General features: G+C 37.8%; 7 protein-coding genes across 7 annotated transcripts; 5 read left to right on the forward strand and 2 right to left on the reverse strand.

Moving 5' to 3' along the window:
* Positions 1-286: 286 nt before the first annotated feature.
* LOC103836597 (ABC transporter I family member 19) lies at positions 287-2,202 on the reverse strand. Its single transcript, XM_009112887.3, has 6 exons — positions 1,950-2,202; positions 1,614-1,774; positions 1,472-1,523; positions 1,220-1,356; positions 986-1,072; positions 287-826 (listed from the first exon to the last, which is right to left on the reverse strand). Exons 1-6 carry the CDS (start codon positions 2,101-2,103, stop codon positions 542-544), a joined length of 876 nt encoding a protein of 291 aa, XP_009111135.1. The 5' UTR covers positions 2,104-2,202; the 3' UTR covers positions 287-541.
* A 173-nt stretch (positions 2,203-2,375) lies between these two features.
* LOC103836598 (uncharacterized protein At1g03900) lies at positions 2,376-4,353 on the reverse strand. The gene is made up of 3 exons (XM_009112888.3): positions 3,763-4,353; positions 2,775-3,023; positions 2,376-2,678 (listed from the first exon to the last, which is right to left on the reverse strand). The coding sequence occupies exons 1-3, from the start codon at positions 4,261-4,263 to the stop codon at positions 2,604-2,606; spliced, it is 825 nt and encodes a 274-aa protein (XP_009111136.1). The 5' UTR covers positions 4,264-4,353; the 3' UTR covers positions 2,376-2,603.
* A 57-nt stretch (positions 4,354-4,410) lies between these two features.
* Positions 4,411-7,540, forward strand: LOC103836599 (pre-mRNA-splicing factor SLU7-A). The gene is made up of 9 exons (XM_009112889.2): positions 4,411-4,560; positions 5,003-5,279; positions 5,353-5,772; positions 5,865-6,000; positions 6,084-6,383; positions 6,506-6,722; positions 6,898-7,001; positions 7,089-7,157; positions 7,233-7,540. The coding sequence occupies exons 1-9, from the start codon at positions 4,545-4,547 to the stop codon at positions 7,305-7,307; spliced, it is 1,614 nt and encodes a 537-aa protein (XP_009111137.3). The 5' UTR covers positions 4,411-4,544; the 3' UTR covers positions 7,308-7,540.
* A 232-nt stretch (positions 7,541-7,772) lies between these two features.
* Positions 7,773-10,174, forward strand: LOC103836600 (prohibitin-2, mitochondrial). Its single transcript, XM_009112890.3, has 6 exons — positions 7,773-7,945; positions 8,317-8,498; positions 8,619-8,735; positions 9,245-9,415; positions 9,495-9,707; positions 9,812-10,174. Exons 2-6 carry the CDS (start codon positions 8,328-8,330, stop codon positions 10,004-10,006), a joined length of 867 nt encoding a protein of 288 aa, XP_009111138.1. The 5' UTR covers positions 7,773-7,945; positions 8,317-8,327; the 3' UTR covers positions 10,007-10,174.
* Positions 10,175-10,401: 227 nt separating this feature from the next.
* Positions 10,402-11,934, forward strand: LOC103836601 (monothiol glutaredoxin-S13-like). Its single transcript, XM_009112891.3, has one exon. It carries the CDS (start codon positions 11,256-11,258, stop codon positions 11,712-11,714), a length of 459 nt encoding a protein of 152 aa, XP_009111139.1. The 5' UTR covers positions 10,402-11,255; the 3' UTR covers positions 11,715-11,934.
* Positions 11,935-12,084: 150 nt separating this feature from the next.
* LOC103836602 lies at positions 12,085-16,611 on the forward strand. Its single transcript, XM_009112892.3, has 13 exons — positions 12,085-12,488; positions 12,561-12,722; positions 12,789-12,854; positions 12,939-13,076; positions 13,173-13,226; positions 13,324-13,512; positions 13,598-13,687; positions 13,766-13,900; positions 13,996-14,118; positions 14,227-14,312; positions 14,406-14,937; positions 15,047-15,124; positions 15,211-16,611. Exons 1-13 carry the CDS (start codon positions 12,300-12,302, stop codon positions 16,384-16,386), a joined length of 3,018 nt encoding a protein of 1,005 aa, XP_009111140.1. The 5' UTR covers positions 12,085-12,299; the 3' UTR covers positions 16,387-16,611.
* A 3,126-nt stretch (positions 16,612-19,737) lies between these two features.
* LOC103836603 (protein E6) lies at positions 19,738-26,582 on the forward strand. Its single transcript, XM_009112893.3, has 2 exons — positions 19,738-20,524; positions 25,870-26,582. Exons 1-2 carry the CDS (start codon positions 20,420-20,422, stop codon positions 26,428-26,430), a joined length of 666 nt encoding a protein of 221 aa, XP_009111141.1. The 5' UTR covers positions 19,738-20,419; the 3' UTR covers positions 26,431-26,582.
* The last annotated feature ends 294 nt before the right edge of the window (positions 26,583-26,876 follow it).

Raw genomic sequence — 26,876 nt, forward strand, 5'->3', positions numbered from 1 at the left:
ATCTGGTTGTTTATCTGATTCATAGTCAAAACTAAACCACGATCCAAATGTATCTAGTTTAAAATAAATAAAATCAGCTACTTTCCACCAAGTTACTGAATACAGTGTAGCATTGTGATTATATCCTCAGGTAACAACCAAGTTCAATTAGTCGGGTTAGACGAGGAGAAGAGTTGCTGGAACTTTATTATCTTCATTACTCATTTCCCTCAGATAATATATTGTAGCTCTTTTACATCAAGTTCAATTAAAGTAACAACCAAGTGGTACAACATTGACAAGATCATTACAAAACAAAACCTCAGAAAACATAGATTTAGATTGGTACCATGTCGTCGGATGTGTAGATGGATTAACAACTATAAAACTCAGTCAATATAAAAATAAGTTATTTGACAGAACAATAGGCATATTGTGTTGTATATTCTTCAATGGGCACAAGAGTGTATAACAGCTAAACAACACACACACAATGTGAACTTGTCCCTAGTGGCCTTATTCTTAATAATACTCATACATATGATCCATCCGTAATTACCAATCATCGGTAGTAAGCCATGTGTCTAGATGACCTAAAAGGAGAGTTATCAAATGGAGTTGGTTTCCATGCTGGCACAGGCTCCTTCTTCTTTTTCTTGTCAATTTTGGTTTCAGAACGGAGCCAAGATTCTACCACGGAGAGGAGGTTGGGTGAAGTTTTCATCTCGCTGATGTCTGCCATTTTTGATGAACGATTAAGCTCACCGTTCTGAATGTAAGCCAAATGTGTAGCCCATGTCTCTAACCCGTCGAATATATGAGTTGCATATACAATTGTAGCTCCTCTCTGTGTTCATCAATGATATAGACAAGTCAAAGATGAGTGCATTATAATCAAACCACTACTAATGCACAACACGTGTAGTATTCCAATTACCAAACCATAGAACCATGAAAGCAAGCAGCGTATATAGTAGGAACATGAGATATAAATGGTTGATCATACCTGATCACATTCTTCTTTGAAGAATTCCAGCAAATCCATCCTTGCAACAACATCAAGGTCAACAGTTACCTCGTCAAGTAACAACACCTGTATAATCAGATTAGCATTAAGGTCAGAAATGATGACATGACAACAAAACCAGAAACTATGAACTCTTCTTATGAAAGCCATATGGGAATATAACTTAGAACGAACATGTGAGATTAGATTCTTTGAAACAATATTCATTTTTACCTTGAATGGATGTAAGAGTCCCATGCATATCTGAACTCGGCGTTTCTGCCCATCAGAAACCTTATGCATACGCCACTGAAGGTTGATGTCAAGAAGATCAATCAGTTTCTCTCTTCTCACCGGATCGATTCCTTCAACTAGTACGACATAAAAAACAAATAATCTGCTTAAGTCTAAGCCTGCAAACAGGGTAAAACAAGAGAAAAGAGGTCAAATTCAAGAATATCATTGCTAGGGTTGATAATATATAACCTCCAAATATCATATGTTCTGCTGAAAAGTCTCCCTGAAGAGGAACCTCACCCTAAAATGAAGCATAATCACACGAAAGTAAACTAATCTCAGATCGATAATGCGGGTTTGAGTGATCTTAGATACAGTAGGGGATACTCACAGCCGAACCAACGGTTTTACTCCAAGATCCTCCAAGGTAAGACAAGTCACCACTGCAAACAAGTTGAGTATCATGGAAAGCAGAGCGGCTTAGAACTTGTACAACGTTCTTTCCTCCAACCATATGCTTTCCAGCCAGAATCTTCAACAAGGTTGTCTTGCCTGAACAAATAATTCAACAGGAACACAAGCAGCTTAGTTTTTAACAGCTTGTAAATGATGTCTCAAGTAACTCACGGTCATATCTGATCACAAGCAAGCAAGAAACCGAGACATGAAAACAGAAAACCACAAGCGGTTATCCCTGGCTCAGGCTGCTACAAAACGATCAACGTACCAGATCCATTGGCGCCAACAAGAAGGCAGCGAGATCCTGCTGGAAGATCGAGGTTGAAATCGAAGAATATAGGATCCTCCGCTTCATAAGAAAACTCCATACCGCTAACTCTAATCGCATCATCACTTGTCGTCGCCTGATCTTTCGCTGCCATTTGTTTCGCCGTCTCAAGCGGTAAGATAAAGTTGGTAGGTAGGATTAGTAGGTGGACCGAGGTAGTTAAACGGATCCACGTAACACCACTCAGTTTCGTATCGTGCGGACCAAACAGTTGTTTTGTACTGTAAATTTTCTTCATTTTTTTTGCTAAACTGTAAATTTCATAATATGATGGAAGAAAAAAATTTACAGAGAAATCTTATGCCATTCATGTTGTAATAATGTAGAAAGATATTATATTAATCTCTATATAAAAATCTCGTGATCAAGCAGATGTAACAAAGATGATTTGAAAAATGAAAAAAATATTACAACACGAAGTGTTGGGATTACAAGGAAACACACATCAATTTACCAGTACCATACATTATAAATGTAAAAAGCTCATATCGCTGTTTGCCTTGGTATCTAGTGTCTCTGCCTCTAATGTCTCTTGCTCTCAAGTCACAAGAAGGTGAAGCCGGACGAGTCCAAGACCTTAAATTTCACGTGTGATCAGAAAGCTGCCCAACCTGATGCAGCTCCTGTTGACTTGGTCGGCCCTGATCCTTGAGTTGGAGGAAGATTCTTCTGCAGACCGAGTACCACCAAAAATGGAGAGTTCAGTGGTTTAAATGTCGTTTGTTGGTTAATTCAGATGCTACTAAGACGAAAAGGTTTGCTTACCTTGAGTTGAGATAGATCAGACAGAGGATCGTTCCTACGCCTTGTGTTACCCGTTGAACTGTCGGATGCAATCCTTGAAGTGACAGGATCATTTGGAGGAGGCGGTAGAGGAGACCTGGTTTTGGTAGCAGCAGTTGGTGGTGGAGCAAGTGCTAGAGGCTTCCCGTTTCCTGAAAGAGCGGCTGAGAGCATCCCAGTGCCATTTGTGGTAGGTTTTGGCTTTACGTTGATTCTTATGGTTTCACCTTCCTTTAAACCCCGCATCAAAAATAAAAAGCTTTTTAGGTTCTACTGAGTTAGTAAGAAACTTTGCTGCAGGTAAGATACATATTATTAAGCATAAAAAGAATGGCTTTCTCGTTTTACCAAGATATTGATTCCATAGTTAAGTTTCATAAACAGATAAACTAACATAAACTCAACAAAATCAAAAGACCACAATCTCCTACTGGGCGTGGGAACGGATCCTACAACAAACTTGTGATTCTGAACTATTTATGAAGACCAAACGAGCAAAAGGATCAATTTTGCAGCATCAGTTTGATTCCACGACTTGTAACCCGGGACAGGACACTACAGAAACACGAGCAAGAACTCCATACAGATACAAAAACATGAGCAAGTAGTCCAGTCACATGCAAACCCATTCTTTGTTCTTTCAAATAAAAACTGCAGCCTAAAGATCCGGTCATTATATATAGTGACTATAAAGAATTACCAGACACTCCTCATCTGTGCAACAAAGTATTGAACAGAGACTAAAAGAGCAGGAATAATGAACAAAGGGTAACAGAACGTGGTGACACTAACTTATCCTAATCTCTCCACAACGCACAAAAATAATCAAATATTCAATTCACTCTGATTCAATCTCAGTTCCAAGACCATATTTTTAAGCCTACCAACAAACGAGAGATCTACTGCAATGCCAATGATGCTAACAAAACGCATCTAAATTGATCTAAAGCTTACGAGCAAATTGGTTTACCTTTAATCTGTGATTAACAGCAGGATGGATATCAATGTGATCGTCACTCTCACTCGTTTCACCACTCTCCTTCTCCTTCTCCCTCCTCACGTACTTCTCATGATCCGACAACGCCACATTGAAATCAAACGCCTCGTTCCTCTCCGCGAACCCCAGCCCGATGAACGCGTACTTCCCGCGCCCGTCGTCGATCCTGAGCACAAAATACCTAGACGAATCGAGCGACGGCTCCACCGAGTTCTCTCTCCTCCCGGGATCGACGAAGCAAGCCGCGAAGAGATCGCCGGAGTTCGAATCCTCGAGGCGGATCTCGCATCGGTCCTTGCACGACACGACGCGGAGCCTGCCGGACCAGATCTTATCGGACTGGAGCCATTCGCCGCACTTATATCCGCCGGATGTGGTTCGCGGCGGGATCTTGTAGACGGAGACCTCGCGCACCACGAGGAGTGTGTGCTCGAATGTCTCTTCCTCCTCCTTCTCTTCCTCCTCGAACGACATCGTGTGAAGCTTTTGACGATGATCGTTAAGGACTTGGGAAGCTTATACGAGAACACACAAATTAATTAATTAAGTATCTATTTTGTAAAGTGTTTAGCATTATCATCTAAAGAGATTTTATTTAATTACTCTAATCATGAAAATTAAACTTCATAAAACGGTGCCGTTTAGTTACCGCCTTATTGGAGCAATTATAAAAGCGGTCCCTGGATTTTTTTTTTTTTTTTTTTGTCTTCTTCCTTGTGGCCTGAGAGAAGTCGAAGCTTAGCGATTGTACAACCATGGCGACGGCTTCAGGTACCGATTTCATTCACACTTTTCTTTAATTCGGTAGATCTTCTTTAAAGCTGGGCTCTTTTGGTTCTTAATTTGCCTTTGGTGGTCATGAATCTGGGTTCTGATTACCTACTTACGTCTTTTGTAATCAGAAAATTAGGGCTTTTACTGCTTTTGGCGTATCTGTGTAGTGAGTTTCATTTCTAATTTGGTTTTTGTTAGATCCAATTTGCGATAGAGTCTGATTTTGAGTCTGCCCTTCTGATTATTTCGGTTTCTTTGGTCAATTTTTAATGTTAGCGATCAATTTTGGTACGTCCGTAAGATACCGTCTGTGTGTTTTCTAATTTGGGGTTTGATTTTGATTTTGGCTACTTTCTGTGAATTAATAGTAGTCTTGTCAAGTTGTTTGACAAATTGTGAATTGTTGTTCTGACATGTTCCTGTGGGGGGTTGTTTGCAGCTGCTTTCAAGTCTAGGGAAGACCATAGGAAGCAAATTGAATTAGAGGAAGCTCGTAAAGCCGGGCTTGCACCAGCTGAGCTAGATGAGGATGGTAAAGAAATCAATCCTCACATTCCTCAGTATATGTCATCTGCTCCTTGGTATCTCAACGCTGAAAAGCCCAGTCTTAAGCATCAAAGGAACTGGAAGAGTGATCCCAATTACACTAAGTCGTGGTATGACAGAGGTGCTAAGATCTTCCAAGCCGAAAAATACCGCAAGGGAGCTTGTCAGAAGTATGTCTCTCTCTGAACCTTGGCTATATTGAATTTGATCTAGTTTCTAACTTTTCTTGTTTTTTTTTGTAAGTTGTGGTGCAATGACGCATACTGCAAAGGCGTGTATGGATAGACCTCGCAAGATTGGAGCAAAGTACACGAACAAGAACATTGCACCTGATGAGAAAATCGAGAGCTTTGAGCTCGACTATGATGGCAAGAGGGACCGATGGAATGGGTACGATCCTTCAACCTATCATCGTGTGGTAGACCTTTATGAAGCAAAAGAGGATGCGCGAAAGAAGTATCTCAAGGAGCAGCAGATTAAGAAACTAGAGGAGAAGAACAATAACCAGGAAGGTGATGATGCAGCAACCAGTGATGGGGACGAAGAAGATGATGATGACTTGAAGGTCGATGAAGCTAAGGTTGATGAGAGCAGGCAGATGGACTTTGCAAAGGTTGAAAAACGTGTTCGAACTACTGGTGGTGGTAGCACAGGAACTGTTAGGTATGGACTACAAAACATCATCACGTAATGTCTAATTGGTTGGATTCTTTTATTTGATGCACTAATCGTGTAACCCTTCTTCTTGATTTCAGGAATCTGCGTATCAGAGAAGACACAGCGAAATACCTGTTGAACCTTGATATCAATTCGGCTCATTATGACCCTAAAACACGATCCATGCGTGAAGACCCACTTCCAGATGCAGATCCGAATGATAAATTTTATTTGGTTAGTTGTAGTTTATCGCTATTGTATCCCGCATTCTGATAATCTAAGGTACTAAACCATATTTTTGCTTACCATCTATCCAGGGAGATAATCAGTATAGAAACAGTGGACAAGCTCTAGAGTTCAAACAGATGAACATCCACTCATGGGAAGCATTTGACAAGGGACAGGACATGCATATGCAAGCGGCTCCATCCCAAGCTGAGTTGCTATACAAGAACTTCAAGGTCGCGAAGGACAAACTGAAGACTCAGACAAAGGACACAATCATGGAGAAGTATGGGAATGCTTCTACAGAAGATGAAATTCCAATGGAGCTTTTGCTTGGGCAGAGTGAAAGACAAGTTGAGTATGACCGAGCAGGGAGGATTATAAAGGGACAGGTACGGTTTTTAATATTTTAACTTCACGAACCATTCACTCAGAGCAATGTGAACTCCTTGTGGTATGTTGTGCTTTTGTGTGGATCGATTTGATTCTTAATAGGTGTTTGTTTTGTACACAGGAGGTTATACTGCCAAAGAGCAAATACGAAGAAGATGTTCTTGCTAACAATCACACAAGCGTTTGGGGCTCATGGTGGAAAGACCATCAATGGGGATATAGATGTTGCCAGCAGACAATTCGCAATAGTTACTGCACAGGCTCTGCTGGTATTGAGGCCGCGGAGGCATCCCTTGATCTGATGAAGGCTAACATTGCTCGCAAAGAAGCCTGTGAAGGTTTGTGTTGCTGACTCTGTTTGTTATTTCAGTTCCTTATATCTTTTTATTGGATTGGTTGAAAAAACTGCTCGAGGAATAGCTTATGACACACACACTTCTGCGTATGTTTTTGTAATGTTGTTGTTTGTACGCATGTGCTAACAAAACAATGAATGGTGTTTTTGGTGAACAGAGAGCCCAAAGAAGGTTGAAGAGAAGAGAATGGCCGCATGGGGATCTGATGTTCCTGAAGATTTGGAGTTGAACGAGGAGGCACTTGCTAATGCTCTTAAAAAGGTAAGAATGCGGCTTGAGTTTTTCTCCTGTCAATACGTTTCTATGTCTTGGAGACATATCTGATACCGCTAATAACGATGTGTGCAGGAGGATGAGCGTAAGAGGGAAGAAAAAGATGAGAGGAAACGCAAATACAATGTCAAATACACCAACGATGTAATGATCTTATAGTATCGAATCATATTCTTAAATTGAATGGTCGCTAATCAAAATCTCTTATTTCATGGACAGGTGACTCCGGAAGAGATGGAAGCTTATAGAATGAAGAGAGTTCACCACGAAGACCCAATGAAAGATTTCCTCTGAGAAAAATAGTCTCTCTATTTTCTTCCTTTTACCATTTCAGTCTGAAGAAACCTTGTGCGTTTTATGTAATGACGTCATCGTTAACTAGCAACATCTTGTAGTAAGCAATAACATGCGATCACTAGACATGGACCATATGACTCTTTGTTGGTTTGTGGTATTACTTGCTTATAGATTAGCAGTCATGTTGCTCATAAAAGATAGAGAAATGAACTTTCTTCTTTTTTGAGCAACAGGGAAATGAGCTTAAAAGCTTTTTTATTACACTTTAGAATAAAATGATTTCCCAGCCGCCATAAAATTTTGAGCAGTGAGAGGAACACAGTGAGCGACTGTTTCCTTTGACCATGTGCATCTATCCCTGTTAAAAGTTACAGAATGAGCCTAATGAAGCATATTTTTAGTAACGCGCACACCCTAACGAAAAGTAAAGAGTAGCTGACATACTGGGCCTAATGAAGCGTTATTTACTAATGGGCCTAAACAATTCGACCCAGTTTACAAGAAGACGGTTTGTATCAGGAGCTCATTTGTCATTCGTCTCCTTCTCAATTCTAAAACCCTAAGCTTCGCCGAGGGGCTCAGATCGTGATTCTTCCTAAACCCTAGCATCACCGGCGATTAAGAGTTTAGCTAAGGTGACTTTCTATCTTTGGATCCTCCATTTTGATCTCCGAACTTTTACTGTGTTTATTTGTGTGGATAGAGTTTACGCTGTGCCTAATCGTTGTTCAGTTTGATTATCCTTTGTGTGATTTAGAAATAGAATGTTAATGTAATGAAAAATCATGGATCTGTTTTTGCTGCGTCGACGATCTATTGTTACTGCGTCTATTTGATAATGGTAAAAAAAGGCTCGATCGATTTTAGTCAAGTTCAGATTTTTTCTAAGATTCATGTTTCTGTTGCTTTGTTAAGTCTTTTGGATTCTATAAAATTTCTCGCCGTGCACAGTGTCTTTGTGTTGTGTAATGTAACTGTAAGTGCCGTGTTGATTGTTTATTTGTAGCTCTTAAAGAAATGAGTTTCAACAAAGTGCCCAACGTGCCTGGATCTCCTGCGCTCTCTGCCCTTCTTAAGGTCAGCGTGATTGGTGGGCTTGGCCTCTATGCCATTACCAATAGCCTCTACAATGTCGAGGGTGGACACCGTGCTGTCATGTTCAACCGTTTAACTGGTATCAAGGAAAAGGTTCTGTATTATTCCTCCAGCTAACTCAGTAGTTAATATCATTTTTGTATCTGAGTCGATGAATAGTTACCTTTTTTAAAAAAACATGAGCTTTACTCTCGGAATTGTTTTTTTTTTCAGGTGTACCCGGAAGGAACACATTTTATGTTGCCATGGTTTGAGAGGCCAATCATCTATGATGTCCGTGCACGACCCTACCTTGTTGAGAGCACCACCGGTAGTCATGACCTTCAGATGGTGCGTTCTCTGTTTCTTGTGCTTCTGTCTCTCCTTTTTTGTGTGTTTTTATATTAGCTATGTCATGCTTCAGTTTCAAATGCTGTTCCTGATTGTGAAGCTATGGATTATAGTAGACATTTCTTCCTTTGATCTTATTTTGAGATCCTTAAATGCAGCATGGAGACCATATTTTTTAAGTTTGGATATAGTTTATGCGGCTATGGAGCTATTGATTGAGTTTCCATTTCTCTATTAGAATGTTATAAGACTAATGTATATTCTTATATGACCTGTGTGAGTTTACGGGTAGTGGTTAATAAAGAAATGGAGAAAACGCTGACTACTTATCTTTTTTTTTATTTTCCTGTTGTGTTGTTTCTGCTTCATTTTTTGTCTATTGAATGAGAAATTAAATCATAGTTGCTTTCTGAGGAGGTTACATTAAGCTGTAACAGAAAATAGCATAGTGTCTTGCTGTTCTTAAAGATGTTGCTGTGTTTCTAATATTTTTGTTTGTTGTTGCACAGGTGAAAATTGGACTAAGGGTTCTCACTCGTCCCATGGGTGACCGTTTGCCTCAGATTTACCGAACCCTTGGCGAGAATTACAGTGAAAGGGTTCTTCCTTCCATCATCCATGAGACCCTTAAGGCTGTGGTGGCTCAGTACAATGCAAGCCAGCTCATCACTCAGAGAGAAGTATGTTACTCAACATTCTTCTTGTACAACTTCTTTTACTCTTTTGTTCATAATGGTAGACTGCTTTACTTTCTTCTAGGCTGTGAGCAGAGAGATACGCAAGATTCTGACGGAGAGAGCTTCCAACTTCGACATTGCTCTTGATGATGTCTCCATCACAACTCTCACATTCGGCAAAGAGTTCACCGCTGCAATCGAGGCAAAACAAGTCGCTGCTCAGGAAGCTGAACGTGCTAAGTTCATTGTGGAGAAGGCCGAGCAAGACAAGAGGAGTGCGGTTATCCGTGCGGAGGTAAATGATATTTGATCTTCAATTGGAATCTAATGACAGAGGTTATAGATTTTGTGGGTGTCTCTGCTAAAAAGCATTTGGTGTGTGTTTGATTTGTTGTGCAGGGAGAAGCTAAAAGTGCTCAACTTATCGGACAAGCCATTGCAAACAATCAGGCATTCATCACTCTGAGAAAGATTGAAGCTGCGAGAGAGATTGCTCAGACCATTGCACAATCAGCTAACAAGGTCTACCTAAGCTCCAATGATCTGTTGCTTAACCTTCAAGGGATGAACTTGGAGCCTGGCCCTAAGAAGTAAAAGAAGGACATAATAAGTTCCATTCCTCCAAAAACGTAGTTTGTGTTTTGACCAGACTATTTTGCCCATTACTATGCTATTCAGATTTTATTTGGCAACGTTATCTACCTGTTGACAGTTTTTTTATTGGAGAGAAATAATAAGATAAGTGCATACGTATTATTCGAATGAGCATAGCATGCCCTTTGTATTTAATCACGCCATGCCGGTGCCACTGTGATGAAGTTCCGAACACGCCAAATTAAAAATAAAATTTTGACCTAGTAAAAATCTTAATTTGCTTATAAATGATGTCATGTATTATTAAATTAATGTCACCAGATAACAAAAGAATTAGCTGGACTGTATTGTTTGATTAATAAATAGTTAAAAATTCACGACTTGCTGTTCCGTAAAGTTACTGCGAAACGTCATGTGGTTTTATCACGGTGAGGGTCCATGTTCTGTCATTTTTTTCTCGTTCTTCAGCTGTTTCCTTTGACGAGGGGGTTGTTAGATTGTTTCCACAAATTATCACGTCACAAACTTGGCATTTCTGACGTTCGTGCAATGTGTTTTCGATCAGATTGTATGCAAAGCTAACTTATACTAAACAAAGGATTCAAAATGAAGTTTAGTTGTTGAGCTTTCCTTTTAATTAATATTAGAGAAAACATGTGATCCTCATGACGTAATAGAGATGATATGCCATACAATGATTTGCCTTTTTACCCATAAGCCAACCATAAATCTAAAACAACTAGATCAATCTGTTGACATCAGCCTTGTCGTAAGCCATTAACTATGTCATCGTCATCAGTTGTTTAAAAAATAAACTAAATCGTGCAAGTCATTGATTTTTCTAAAATATCATAGGTTAAAGATTACATTACGTTTGAGATAATGATAATTATACTTAAAATACTGAGATGTCGCATTCGAGTTCCGACAATGAGTTCAAAATGTGTCTTTCACTCCTAAGATAATTAACACTAAATGTTTAGAAGATATTTGGATGATCTACACTCAACATTAATGAATTATCACAAGTATTTTTTTTAGATACAGTGACGTTGCTTTGGATATTATGAGAATGCAATTTACGCATGCCTTACGTTGATCATAAAACAAAATTTTCTCCAAGCTCCCTGTATAAATTCTTTAATCCAATCTCTTACCAATGCAACCCAGCTAAAGAAGACTCACTCTGACCCTCTCTCTCTCTCTCCTTTCTTCTCGCTTCTCTCTTCTCTCTTCTCATACATCAATAATGCAGAAAGCAATAAGACCATATGAATCATCGTGGACGAAGACCATACCGGGCAATAGCATCTTCCGTCCAAAGGCTGAAGATAAACCATCATCATCATTATCATGGCTAACATCGTCATCATCACCACAAAAGCTATCTTTAAGCATTAAGGAATCAAGCAACGTATTGGTAATGGAGAATGCTGTGGTGGTGTTTGCTAGGAGAGGCTGCTGCATGGGACACGTGGCCAGACGACTGCTACTTACACATGGCGTGAACCCACTGGTAGCTGAGGTTGATGATGAAGACGAAAATATCATCATAAGTGAATGGGGCAAAACCATGATTAATAAAGAGAAGTTACCAGTCATGTTCATAGGAGGAAAGATGATTGGAGGGTTGGAGAATCTGATGGCTGCTCATATTAGTGGTGATTTAGTGCCTACTCTCAGACAAGCGGGGGCATTATGGCTTTGATTGATGATGTTAATCATCATCATATATAATCTTTTATTTAATTGTTTTTTTCACGCCTTGTCGCATTATTTGTTAATATTTTGGCAATGTTTCAACCTAAGTGAATTTGTAATTGATTGTGTTATGTGATTAGTTTGATCAGAAAGAGAGAAAAAATTAGAAAGAACAAAAATACTATTTTCTTGTAACTAATAGCTCTTGAAATCTGTATATGTGTATTGATACTTGATAGCTGCTAGCGAGTGAAATGGTATCTAACCAGTAGCCAAAATTTACATATGGGCTTATTACACTAATGTGCTTTTGATAAGTACAGCCCAATAAAGAAAATATAAATAGTAAAATTAAACCCCTCAAAAGCATCACACCTTGATCTCTCTCACTCTCTCTCTCTCTCTCTCTCTCTCTCTCTCTCTCTCTCTCTCACCGTTTCCAAGTTTAAACCTTTTTCTCTCACTGTACTTCCCTAAAGTTGAGAGACCTTTATCAAATCTTTTCAGTAAATCGAGGAGCCCCATTGTGGAAGGAGGATCTGCACTAGTTCAGCATAGCTAGGAAGAAAGGAGACACCTTTTGGGGGTATTGATGAGCAAGCTAACGGCGGAGTCGGGTTCGGAAACGGGTCGGGCCATCCAACTGGTTTACACAGATGAGAATGGGAAGTTGAAGACGGACCCGGAAGCCATCGGCGCTCTTCAGAAGCTCAAGGGTCCCGTCGCTGTTGTCTCTCTCTTCGGAAAAGCTCAACATGGCAAGAGCTTCATCTGGAATCAGGTTTTTGGGGAACGTTGTAGAAATGATGCAAAATGAATGTGTAATGACTGATTTTGAATGTTGGATGTATAGCTTGTTAGCAGGAGCATTGGATTTGAAGTACAAACACTTCACAGGCCATGCACTGGAGATATATGGATGTGGATTGAGCTTGTGAAGAGGATCTCAGAAGATGGCACTGAATATAGTCTAGTGTTACTCGATGTCGAAGGGGCAGACTCAAATGGTGTCCTGGTTAGTCTCTTCTAGTCACTCAAATATAATCAGTTTCATCTGTTCTGAATTAATTTTCTATGTTAGGCTACACGCAGCAGTCAGATATTCTCCTTGGCTATCCTCCTATCAACCGTGTTTATCTATGGTCCGGTAAGTACCTATGTCTTTTTTTTTTCTTTCTGAAGGAAGTTTCTTCTAAACACAATACTTAGTGCTATGTAGTTCATGTTTCAGACACTTGGTGTAGATGACATTTCACTTGATCTCTCTCGTCTACTTGAGATTAGCAAGCACGACCACGTTGGAGAGGTTAAGGACAATACATTTTCCGGGCTTGGGCAGTTCTCTCCCATGTTTGTACAACTTATGAAGGTGATAATTCTCTTATCAAGGTCCACTCATTCTTTAGGGGATGGAATCAGCTAGTCTCTGATGTTTGTGATTGGCTTTTAACTTCTTCATTATCAGGATATTAACTCAGAGACAGTGGAAGGTGGAGAAGATGTAACTCAGAATAACAGAGTGGGTTGATCCTTTCCTTTGAATTCCTAAACAAGCCTCAGTCGATTTATGTTTTCTCTTTTCTTGTCTGATCAAATCTGTACTCTTTTGTAAACAGGTAGAAGCCCTACGACCTCAGCTTATCTACGGTGTAAATGCTCTAGTGAAGTTTGTCTCTGAGAGAGTAAGGCCTAAGAAAAGAGGTGATAGTACCATCGTCACAGGGCCGCCTCTTGCTGCTTTCACAAAGTTCTTTTCAGAAAACGTTAACAACAGTGTCCTGCCTAAAATCTCTTCTTTATGGCTGGTAATGATTAGTCAGTTCTGGAAATTTTCAGTGTACTCAGGAAAGGCTTCTGCATATTCTGATCATAATTTGTATTTGCTTGCAGTCTGTAGAGGAATCAGAAGGTAGAAAGGCTCGTGATACAGCAACTGAGGTTTACATGTCGTCTTTGGAGCGTGCAGAGACTCTTGAAGAAGTAAGTTTTGATTCGTGTAACACTCAAAATTCACTTGGAAGCAGTAGTAAGATAAACTAATAGCATAAAAATCTGCAGTCAATGCTAATAGAAGCACACAACAAGGCGGTTGCCAAAGCTTTAACCGCGTTTTGTGAATCTTCCATTGGAAACAATGAAGTAAAACAGAGGTACAAAAGAGAACTTTGGAGTTTCTTTGCCAAAGCATTTGAGGTCATATCTCTCTCTTTTATTAATCTCTTATTACTGTTTTGCCAATAAGTCGTCTCTTTTCAGGCTAAATAGAGTTTTTTTGAAAAAAAATTCAGGATCACAAGAGAGTGGCAGATATGGAAGCGTATTCGAGATGTTGTAATGCCATAGAAGACATGGGCAAGAAACTATGGGCATTGCCTTGTTCTCGTGATGCTAATAGCAGCGATATAATCAAGGTTCCCTCTTCGACTTAGACATGATAAAGCCTGAAGCAGAGTAACTCTTAGCCGTTGAAGCAAGACTTGCTTTCATTATAAACATCGTTGTTATCATATATGAAACAGGCCCTTGATACTGCTGTTGCGGAGTATGAAGTATCTATCAACGGTCCTATGAAGTGGCAGACACTCTCTTCTTTTCTGAAAAAGAGGTTCTCTCCTTATGTTTATATACATTACTCGTTTACTTATATGTTTTATCTTCAAGGGAAATTTAACCTTTCTCAGTTGTTATTTACTACCAGTATACAGGACATTCTCGTCCATCGCAGAGGGGATCAAATGGAAGAACTTCTTTCTGAGAACTCCAAACTCAAGCTGCAACACCGTTCCACGGAAAGCACGATGGATCTGCTCAAGAAACAGCTTGAAGGAGGAGAGAAAATGAGGAAGGAGTATCAGAAGCGCTACGAGGGAGCCATTGATGACATGAATAAGCTCTCGGATCAGTTCAAAAACCGGATTCACGACCTGGAAAGCAAGTGTAACTCGATTCACGATGAACACTCAAAACTCATGGAGGTGCTCGGGTCTACAAGACTTGAGGCTGCTGAGTGGAAACGTAAGTACGAGGGGGCGTTGGATGAGAATGGAGTGAGCAATGCGTCGATCAAGAGGTGCGATAAGTCCATTGACTGGAAAATTAAGTACGAGAACACTATAAGTGAGCAGAAGGCTGTGTCAGAGAAGATAGCTGCAATGGAAGAGAGGTTGAAGCAAGCTTCAGCTAAGGAAGATGGCATGAGAGCTGAGTTCTCCCGTGTTTTGGATGAAAAGGTTTGTGTTTTTTTTTTTTTTGAATCAAAAGAAACTTATCTTGTGATGAATCTGTAATCGAACGTAGCAGCTTTCCAAGTTGTGACAATGTTTCTTGGTTTAATGATAGGAGAAGGTAATCACTGAGAAAGCTGCAAAGGTTTCAACTTTGGAGCAGCTATTGTCCTCCACACGTTCTGAATTAAAGGTGAGCTTCTTTGAAAGAGTGAAGTTCCTTAAGGAGCTCATAAGAAGCAGTTTCGTTGACTCTGTTTATTGTTGTTTATTTTGCAGAAAAGTGAGTTGAAGGTGAAGGAATGTTCTTTGGAAGCAAAAGACTTGAGGGTTCAAGTCTCGGATCTGAATGAGAAGTGTGAATCCATGATCTCCGCAGCTAAATCACGTGAAAATGAGACGCAGGCGTTGAGGCAGAAGAGAGATTATTTAGACAAGAACCATCTTTCGCATATGGAGGAACTTGGAAAGCTCTGTCTTCGGCTAGAAGATGCGGAAAGCAAGGCTTCATCTGCTAAGAAACTTGCAGATTCGTTGAGAATGGAGGCTGAAGCAGCACAGAATAACGAGAAAAGTCTCCAGACGTCACTTGTGGAGAAGTGCATTGAGATTGAACGAGCTAAGAGCCGTATCCAAGAACTTGAGAAGGTGTGCTTGAAGCTGAAAAGTGAGGAAAGCGAAGCTTCAGCATCTAACAAACTTGTGGATTCGATGAAGACGGAAGCGGATGCCTTACGGATGAATGTGAACGAGCTCCAGACATCGTTGCATGACAAATGCATTGAAATCGATCAAGCTAACTGCCGCATAGAGGAACTCGAAAAGATCTGCTTGAAGCTAAAAGATGCTGAAGAAGAGGCTGCAGCGGCTAAAGAGCTTGCGAGTTTGAGGAAAACAGAAGTGGAATCAGCTCGATGCAATGAAAACAAACTCCAAGCGTTGTTGCAGGAGAAAAGCATCGAGATTGACAATCTGGAGAGACAGAAGAACGCACTGTCTGAAACGTTAGAGACGAGAGCGAAACAAAACGAAGAAGCGGTTTCGGAATGGCACAGAATCATCAACGCAGAGAAGGAAAAGAACATGCGGGTGAATACGATGCAGCGAGTGGACTCTTTCATGGTTTCAGATGAAGCAACGCCACTGCAACGCGTGAAGCGTTTGAAGGTGGAAGCAAGTATAACCTCTTCAGGTTCTGTTTTCGAGACAGAAGAAGATACGGCTTCACAAGAGAGCGGGAGAGCTATGAGTGCAATGACCCCGAGAAGATGCACGAGCAGTGGAGGTGGAGGAGGAGAGTCTTCGTCCACAGGCATGGATCATTCCAAGTACACGATGAAGAAGCTGAGAGATGAGATACTGAAACACGGGTTCGGAGCTGAGTTGGTTGGGTTGAAGAATGCAAGAAAGAGTGTGTTGGTTGAGCTCTACGAGCGTTGCGTTTTGCGAAAGTAAGGGGGGCTAGTGGGAGATTGATTTTTAAAGAGTTCAAGAATTTAAAGATTCTAGTGTTATTGGTAACATGATTCTTAAAGTTCTAATAAGTTTGGTGTTATTGGTGTGGTGATTTTACAATTCCATATAAATCTTTTGTTATTCAAAAAGTTAAGTATTTTTAGATTTTGTAATTCTATTAAACTATGGTGTTATTGGAACAAAGATCCATTACATTTAACTTACTATTCAAGATTTTCAAAATACTAGACTTAACCCATGCATTCTCAAAAAGTTGAGACGACAAAATCAATATCTCTTTATCAAACATGCAAATATAATACGTGAGAAGCATTATCAATTCCATATAATCTCTTTTATCAAACATGCATATATAACTATTAAATAGATTCCATGCACAGTCACACTACAACACATCAAAATGATAAACCCAGAATTATTTATCATCCATTGCAATCTTATGTGAAGTTAATCAATATTAGTAAGAACATACACACAAACATATTTTATCACAAACAAACAGGTAAACATCAAAGTTCTTGCTAGTAGTCTAAACAAATAAAATAATGAAACCAAACGTAAACTTGAAAGCAACAAATATAACAATCAAACCATTTTAATACATGATATAATGAAAAACAGAGAAATATATCATAAAAAGAAAAGAGATAAGAAAAGAGAGAACCAAAGACTTGTATTACCTTGCGAGTTTTGATGATGAAAAAAAAAACAAAGAACAATTCTAGAACGCTCCTTTTCTTTAAACACAATTGAACACTTATTTTGAATAAATTATATGGAAAATAGATAAACAATAGTAGAAAAGTTTAACATAAATCACAATAAGTCATCCCCAATCAAGAAAAAAAAATATGGATTCTATAAATATGGAAAGATATATTGTAAGAATCAATGAAAATATTTACAGAATTAAAATACTTCTGACTTTTGAAATCAGCGTGAATTAGCTCCCCACTAACCCCCTAAAAGAGATGTGAAATTGCAACACGAAACTCGCCTTTGATTGGCCCTGCATGTATTACACTTGATCAAATTTATGATTATCTCCAAAAGTGTTATATTATTTATGTTATATCCCTTTGTTTCTTGTTTAAATAGCAAAAGTCTTTAACCAATCTAATACAACTATTTTTGTCTAATAGAAAATAAGGTTAGAATTGTGAGAGGGTTATTTTTGTCTTTTGTCTATTAATGATTTAGGTATTTCTGAAAATGTTTACCTTCTATATGTATATATGAAAAGTGGTACCAAAGAAAGTGTAAAAGTAAAATTTCTCTACCTTAAAATTGTAGAAAATAGAAAATAATCCTAGAAAGATTAGTAGAAAACAAAGAAAAACACTAACTCAACTTTTAATATATAAAAATTTACTTGATATTGAATTAATTTTTGAGTTATCAATTTTATTAAAAATAATTCAAAAATTTAACTCAGCATAACACATGTTGATAATTTTTGAGTTCAAATCGTTGTTACCTAACATCATGCAGACGTTGTAATTCTTTCTGTGAAATATGTGATGTGATCGTTAAAATATGTTTGGACTTTGTAAAAACAATGTTAAATATATTCTGAAATGTTATTTTAGTAATAATTTTATGTTTCAATCAAAAGTGTTTAGAAACATTAAACATATTTTCTCACTCACATAATAATGGTGATGCAATGCTCGTACAGTTTGTAAAAAAAAAGCAAAAAAAAAAAAGAAAAAAAAATCTCGAGCATTTATAACGAGAATCTTTTATTATAGAAAATAATCCTAGGAATTAGTAGCAAAAAATGATTCTCATAATTTTAAAAATTATTTTTGGTATGTTATTTTTAATGGATCCAGCTTTAAATTTTTTTGAATAAATTTAAATCTATTATTATTTTAGTGATTAGATATTCTATATGGATATATCATTATTATGGAGGCCTTATATAGCTAGAAAAAGTATTAAAAATCACATATGAATAATATTATAACAGAATAATCTTATATATTAAAACAGAAGTCATGACTTCTTTTCATGTGTGATTTTTTTAGTTTGGACCATTTCTAGAAAATATCATATTTTACATAAGTTCATTATTGTATCTTTTAATATCTTTATCTTTTTATTTGAAATACAAATGAATATATTTAAAGTGTTCTAACAAAATCTTTTTAAAATCTTCTTAGAATCTTTTTAAATTTACTTTCAAAAATTAGTTAGTTTTAATTTAAATTATCATAAAATATAATTAAAAACTAAAATTGAATATAGTTTTGGTTTATAAACGAAAATTTAAATAAAATGAAATTAATTAATTTCACAAATACATTTACTAATAATTTTTAAAGATTTTGTTAGAAATAAATATTTATTTTATTTTAATTTTTTTCAAATTTGTTTTCTAATAAAATAAAAATCATGATTTTTTGATGAGTGATATTTTTATTTGGACCATCATTTAAATTTTATATTAAATGTATATCACTAATGCTAATATACATAATATTTTTAACTACTTTAATCATAATATCTTTTATTTTTTTTAAAAAAAAAATTAAAATTCTCAGAAATCTCTTGAAAAAGATTATAGTAAGATCTTAATTGTCATAAATTGAATATAAATATTTTCAACTAATTTTGTAATTAGTAATGAAATGTTACTAAAAGAATAAAATCTTATCCTATTTTATCAATTTTATAATAATATCTATCATTTTAAAATAAAAATGTTATATTGAACAAAATATGATAAAATTATTTTAAATTGATAAGTTAACATATTTTATTTTCATAAATATAAAATATTTATGCTAAAAATATAATATGTTGGTAGAACAGGTTAATATTAGTAAACTATATAATACATGTATAAAAATTTAACTTATCTTAAACTTTTTAATATACAGTAATTTATTATATAAAATTAATAGACATTAAAAAATTACTAAAAAATCTAGCAATTTGAATTACGGATCATGATTATAATAAATTAAATACAAAATTGTTTTCATATATGTTGTTTCATGCATTAAAAAATTTAGTTTAGTAATCAAACGCAAATTCAATTAGACAAATATATAATAAGCAATATATATATGTGATGATTTTAATTTACAGCATGAAAACTATAAAATTATTATATTTGACATAATTGTACAAACATTTAAATATGTGAGTAACATTAAAAATATATAATAATTATGTAAAACAAATATCTATATATATAAATGTGAAAATATATACCCGCACGGTTGTGCGGGTGGAAATCTAGTTTATTAGTTATTTTACAACAAATGTTGAAAACACCAATAGATCATTTCCTATGATCACGGGACAAAAGCACTGAACAGCTTCGATTTCACACTAAACAATATATAGTTGAAAAAATCTTTCATGACAATTGTCACATGGATCCAATCCCCAAAAGTCTCTTAATTATCAGTAAATACCTAAATATTCTCTTATTTCCTAATTGGATTCACACCCATCCTTCCTCATTGTTTTCTCTTTTAATGTCTATTGAATTATCACATCTATCAGTTATTTTTTGTTATTACCAAAATACTAACCTATTATTCAATTATAAATCATGTTTAACTAACAACTTTAGCAAGTTAGTCATGGTTTTCAAAAACTTGTGATAAATCATAGAAGTGGACATTTTAGAGCATTATATAGCTATATGTATATGCTTTGACATTATTATTCTACCACAAATCATGATCTAATGCTAACCTCAATTTCAAGTAACTCAACTACCAAACATTAAAAAGAAAAGTCAAAAGTCATGTATATAACTAACGTTATTTTCTTGCGTTTTCTTCTTTTTTGACCAATCAACTTTAGATAACACAAATTTAAAACTACTCGCCGCGAATGACGAATGTCCCTCCACAATCCTCGCATGTTTGGTCGGCCTTTTTACTACTTTGTTAATTCTATAATTTCTATTTATACATAAACTCACTCAAACACTAAATACACATCTCAATCACTGAAGTCTCTCAGTCTCTCCTCTTTTCTCTCTTCTTTGATGGCTTCATTTGCTGTAAACTCAACTTTTTGTTTCCTTGTTGCTGTTTTGTGCTTCATTGGGAACAATGTTGAAGGTAGAGAAGGTAAGATCTTCTTTAGCAAGTTATCAAGAGTTGATGATATGAAACGAAGAAGACGAGAGCGAGTCAATAACGAGTCAAGAGTTTGTTATGAAACTGTATATTTTCTCATTAATTAATCTGTACACTCTTGTTTCCTTTATATACAAGTGTTCTACTAACTTAAGCCTAACCACATAGTGTGCTAACTTACACCACATAACGGAAACGTATATCAAAGTAGATATACTCTTGATACACCCCCGCAAGCCTTACAAACGAATCAGGGAGGATTGTATAGGCTTGATAAAGACATGCGCGCAAGCATTGTCAAGAACGGTTTTGGATGAAGCGGCTTTGTCAGTATATCTGCAAGTTGATTATCTGCGGTTAGATGAATAGCCTTAAGAGTCCCCTTCTTCAATTGATTGCGAACAATGTGACAATCAATCTCGACGTGTTTGGTACGAGCATGGAAGACCGGATTGGTAGCTAGATAAACCGCAGACTTGTTATCACAAAACAACTTAGCAGTAGTCGTGACAGTAATCTTGAACGCATCAAGAAGTTGCTGAATCCAAATGATATCACGTGTAAAATCAGCAAGACTTCTATACTCAGCTTCAGTACTACTTCTACTCACAACCTTCTGCTTCTGTGACTTCCAACAGATAAGAGATGTACCAAGATAAATGCAAAAACCAGACGTTGAGAATCTTGTGTCTTTACAATTACCCCAGTCAGCATCAGCAAAAGCGTTGAGGCACAAGTCAGATTGAGCAGAGTAAAACAGACCAAGACCAGGATCTCCTTTGATGTACTTCAGGATGCGATGAGCCGCCTGAAGATGAATATCAGTTGGGCAATGGAGAAACTGGCTCAGCTTGTGAACAGCAAAAGTGATATCAGGACGAGTGATCGTCAGATAGAGGAGACGACCAATCAGTTCACGATAAGGAGTTGCAGACTCAAGAAGAGTACCAGATTCTGTTGTAAGCTGAACATACGGATCCATAGGAACCGAGCTTGGTTTACACGCCAACAGACCAGTATCTTGAAGCAAATCCAAAGCATATTTGCGTTGACAAATGTAGATACCCTTAGCTGTACGAGCAATTTCCAAGCCAAGAAAGAATCTCATAGGACCAAGGTCTTTAATCTTGAAGTGCGCAGCCAACAAAGCTTTCAAGGAGGCCAATGCGTCAGCATTGTTACTTGCAATGGCAATATCATCGACGTAAACAAGAACCGCCAGAAAGCTTGTAGCAGTAGATTTCACAAACAGAGACATGTCTGATTCAGACTGTGTGAAACCATCATCAACAAGAACTTTAGTGAAAGTGAGATTCCATTGGCGAGAAGCCTGTTTTAGACCATATAAGCTCTTGTTCAACTTGCATACTGCATTTGGTGGAAGAACAACACCTGGAGCAGGAGTATAACCTTGGGGAAGGCTCATGTAAATATCCTCATCCAGTGTACTATGAAGAAACGCATTAGATACGTCCATCTGAGAGAGTTCCCATCCTTTAGTAGCAGCCAGGCCCAACATCAGCTTCACAGTAGCCATCTTGACAACAGGGGAAAAAGTTTCAATATAATCAACACCTTCCTGTTGTGTGAAGCCCTTTGCCACAAGACGACCCTTCTTTCGTTCAATAGTCCCATCAGAATTATACTTGATGGTAAACACCCACTTACACCCAATCACATTGACTCCAACAGGAAGCGACACAACTGTGAAAGTTTCATTAGCCTCCATTGCTTGTAACTCATCATTCACAGCTTTCTTCCATTCGTCAGATGCCATGGCTTGTTTAAAAGTTTTGGGTTCGGTTTCAAGAGAATATGAAAGAAGAAAAGAAATAAAAGGTTGGCGTAGTTTATGATAAGAAAGAACAGATGATAAAGGATAAGGGGTCGTGTGTGAAGAAGGTAAAGGATCAGTAGTCTGAAGAAGAGCACAATGGTAATCGGAAAGATAATTTGGAGCTTTAGTCTGACGTTTTGGTCGAGCCATATTAAGAGAAGCATCAACAACACCTGTATCAACAATCTCAGAAGCCAAAGGTGGTACATTTCTAGAATGAGATGCATGAGGAACGAGAACAATCGGATCAGGTGCATGAGGATGAGAGGAACTAGTCGATGAAGATGCATTATGATCAATGGATGCGTCCAAATCAGCAGTATAAGGAACAGAGTTAGGTAAAATATAATGAGAAAAGAAATCAGGAATGATAGATGTGGAAGATTTAAGAGGATAAACAGATTCATGGAAGACAACATGACGAGAAATGGACACCGAATTGTTATCTAGATCAAGAAGTTTATAGCCTTTATAACCTGATGGATAGCCTAAGAACAAACAAGGACGAGCCCGAGGTGAAAATTTGTTCCTATCTTTCTGTAAAGTACTCACATAACAAAGGCAACCAAAAGATCGCAAGAGAGAGTAATCAGGTTTTCTCTTTAACAAAACTTCATAAGGAGTGCGGTGGTCAAGTAATGGTGAAGGAGTTCTATTAATAAGGAAAACAGCAGTTGTTATGCAATCACTCCAGTATAGAAGAGGAACATTGGATTGAAACAAAAGTGCACGAGCAACATTAAGAAGATGTTGATGTTTACGTTCAACCACAGAATTTTGTTCAGGTGTGTAAGCACAGGAGAAATAGTGAATCATGCCATGAGTTTTGATAAGTTCCGCAAACCGTAACTCAGGAGCATTATCACTTCTAATAGCCTTGACTCGAACATTGTATTGTGTGTAGACACGCTGAAGAAACTCAGGAAACAGAGTAATAACATCACTTTTTCGTTTGAGTAAATGTATCCAAGTAACACGAGAACAATCATCAACAATAGTCAAAAAATACTTGTAACCTTCAACAGATTCTTGTGCAAATGGTCCCCAAATATCAAGATGAAGTAAATCAAATGGTTTTAGAGACAAATTGTTATTGAAAGGAAATGATAAACGTTTTTGCTTAGCGAGTGGACAAACAGTACAAGTGGAATGAGAAGGAATGATACAACGTGGAATAGAAAGTTCTTTAGATAAAACTTGTAACTTGGCAGGCGATGGATGACCAAGGCGTTGATGCCAAAGCATACCATCAGCTGACAAGGATCCAGTGAAAGCAGCGGAGATATCTTGTGGAATCAGATCAAGAATGTAAAGATTGTGCTTAAGACTACCCTTCCCAATCGTCAAGCCCTGAGAAAACTCCTGAATATAACAAGAAGTAGGAAAGAAATGAGCAGAGCACTGACTAGAACGCAACAAAGCACTAACACTTACCAAGTTGAAAAAGAATGAGGGAACATGTAAAACATCATAAAGAATCAAAGAATCAGACAGAGCAACAGTTCCAGTATGCAATATGGGAATCCTAGTACCATTTGGCAATGAGACTGTTAAATCAGATGCAGGAAATACTTCCTTAAACATGGCACGATCAGAACATACATGACTTGTTGCTCCACTATCAACAATCCAAGAACCATGTGGCAGAGAATTGTATAAAGTGGAAAGACACTGATGTTGAAAGGTAAATGTATGATTTTCAAAACGAAGATTAGTAGAGAGAAATGGTAAAGTACCAGAAGATGATTGACTAGCCATGACACCCTTCTCGGAAACTGTGGAACAAGAAGCAACAGTGGGTTCTGAAACTCTCACGTGTGCCGATATCTGTTGAATAATGGATTGGATTTGAGCTGGTGTGAATTGTGGCATATCTGGAGATGATCCAGAAGAAGATAAGCTCAAAGGAGCTACTGAAGAAGTCAACACATTATCAGTAGATGAACCAGTAGTGATATTAGCAACAGTCCTTTGAGTAGATTGAGCTGGTGTGAAAGAAGGCCGAGGTGTATATGTATTAGCACCACGAGGCGTGAAAGAAGACTTGTTGTAGCTGTTCTGAGGTGTTTTATAACCAGGTGGAAAACCATGAAGACGGTAACACTTGTTGACTGTGTGACCCAACTGGCCACAGTGAGTACACAACGGACGGTTTCCACGAGGACGGAAAGTATTATAAGCAGCTACATAGTCTTGAGAATCACCAGCATAGTAAGGAGCTTCTGAAGAACGATGTGAATCAGAAGTCTGGAGAGCCACAGTATCAGAACGAATCACCGGTTTGACAGCCCTCTGTCTCTCATCCTGAGCCACCATATTGAATGTTTCTTCAATATTCGGTATTGGTTTGAGCATCAGAATGTGACGAAGAGTCTGTTCATAAGATTCATTGAGCCCCATAAGGAACTTAGTAACACGGCTTCGTTGTTGCATCTGCTCCCACAAAATAGCTGCATTGCACTCACAACGACCACAAGTACAGACAGGAAGTTCAATGTAATTCTTGTATTCTTCCCATAAAGTGATCAGCTCAGTATAGTACTGAGTGACATCCATTGAACCCTGTTGAATAGTACTCAGGCGTTGCTCAATCTCATAGACACGAGGAGCGTCATCCTGTTTGAAACGAGTAAGCAAATTCTTCCAAATACTCTCAGCAGTCGACATGAATAACAAGCTTTGACCAATCTTCTTATCAACAGAATTCATAAGCCATGTAGCAACCATATCATTGCATCTAGACCAAGATCCTGAAGTTCTAGATTCATCAGGAGGTTTAGGAATTGTACCGTCGATGAAACCAAGCTTGTTACGCACATTGAGAGCCATACGTACGGATCGCTTCCAAGAATGAAAGTCCGCACCGGAACTGAGACGATCAGTCACTAACTGAAGACCAGCATGATCGTTGTTGTGAAGAAAGAAAGGATTCTCGTATTGATCGATGGTTGAACGTTGTGGATTAGCGGGATCGGCCGGAAATGGATGAATATTAGCCATGATGTGTGAAGAGACGATGAAGCGAAATGAGGCGAGATGAAACGAGATGAATGATGATGAATCTTGATGAATCGTGAAGAATGAAAGTGAAACGAGATGAATGAGGAGGAATCGATGATGGCGGAGTGAGAATCAACGATGAAACGATGAAACGAGATGAACAACGAGCTCAAACTGAGTCAACTCGGAGGAGATGGAAGAAATCGATGATAAGTTGAGCAAGATACTCAAAAAACGGAAGAAGCTGAATGAGAAGAAGCTGAATACTGGATAAACTCATGATCGGAGAGGCTCTGATACCATATCAAGAGTTGATGATATGAAACGAAGAAGACGAGAGCGAGTCAATAACGAGTCAAGAGTTTGTTATGAAACTGTATATTTTCTCATTAATTAATCTGTACACTCTTGTTTCCTTTATATACAAGTGTTCTACTAACTTAAGCCTAACCACATAGTGTGCTAACTTACACCACATAACGGAAACGTATATCAAAGTAGATATACTCTTGATACAAGTTCACTCACTTAGATCGTCCTAACAACAAAGAGGTACATCTAACAACAGCTCCCGCTCCCGCACCGGGCCCAGCCCAAGCCAATGGAAGACTCGGTGACGGGCCTTTCGGGCCAGGTTCCGGTATGATTCCTCAAACCAAAAAAGAGTCATGGCCGGTTTCATCGACCACCACAGACGAAGAGTTTGAGAAATTGATGGCTACATTTGACCAAGAAAAGAGCAACAACCAATTACCTGAGGAGTTTGAGGAGGAAGAAGAGTCCCAAGAAGATCTTAGTGAGCAAAAGGATAAGTACAACAATAATGGATACACTTACACTACCAATAATTATAATGATAATAGGAGAGGTTACGGTAATGAAGAAGAGAGACAAGGTATGAGTGATACAAGGTTCATGGAGAACGGTAAGTACTTCTACGACACAAGAGGTAGGAGCTCCGAATATATGCCTAGTCGCAGGTACGAGAGTGCTCGAGGAAATGATCATCCCAACGAGTTTGAAACTATGGAGGAATACTACAAGAGCTTGGAAGGTGGTCAAGAGGAGTTTGAGCCTTGAAAAGAAAATAAACTTTTTTATTTGAGATACCAAAGAAGTTTTTGAGTAAGTGTTAAATCTCAGTTTACTTGTCTTTTATGAGATGTGAAACCTACCAATCACTTATAAAGTTATACAATATCAAAAGTTGTGAGTTATGTTTGATATGTTTATTTTCAGTGCCCGTCACTATCTTTGATCCAAGAAACTGCAAGAAGTTGTGAATTTAATTTAATCCCCTGGCACTAGATAATTTCTGAAAATTTAAACTAGTAAATAAACCGTGACCCGTTCATACTCGACCGAAGAAAGATTGTTTTGTCGATTAGATCTGTATCCCGACCTTAATTTAGCTCCTCACGCGCACTCTCATCAGGGTGATACTCACACAAACATATTCAAATGAAAATATATTTAGAAGTGTCCTATCAACCAATGAAGCATGGCAATACATAGTTATAAATTTA

Source organism: Brassica rapa, chromosome A08 (assembly GCF_000309985.2).
Source record: "Brassica rapa cultivar Chiifu-401-42 chromosome A08, CAAS_Brap_v3.01, whole genome shotgun sequence".
NCBI lineage: Eukaryota > Viridiplantae > Streptophyta > Magnoliopsida > Brassicales > Brassicaceae > Brassica > Brassica rapa.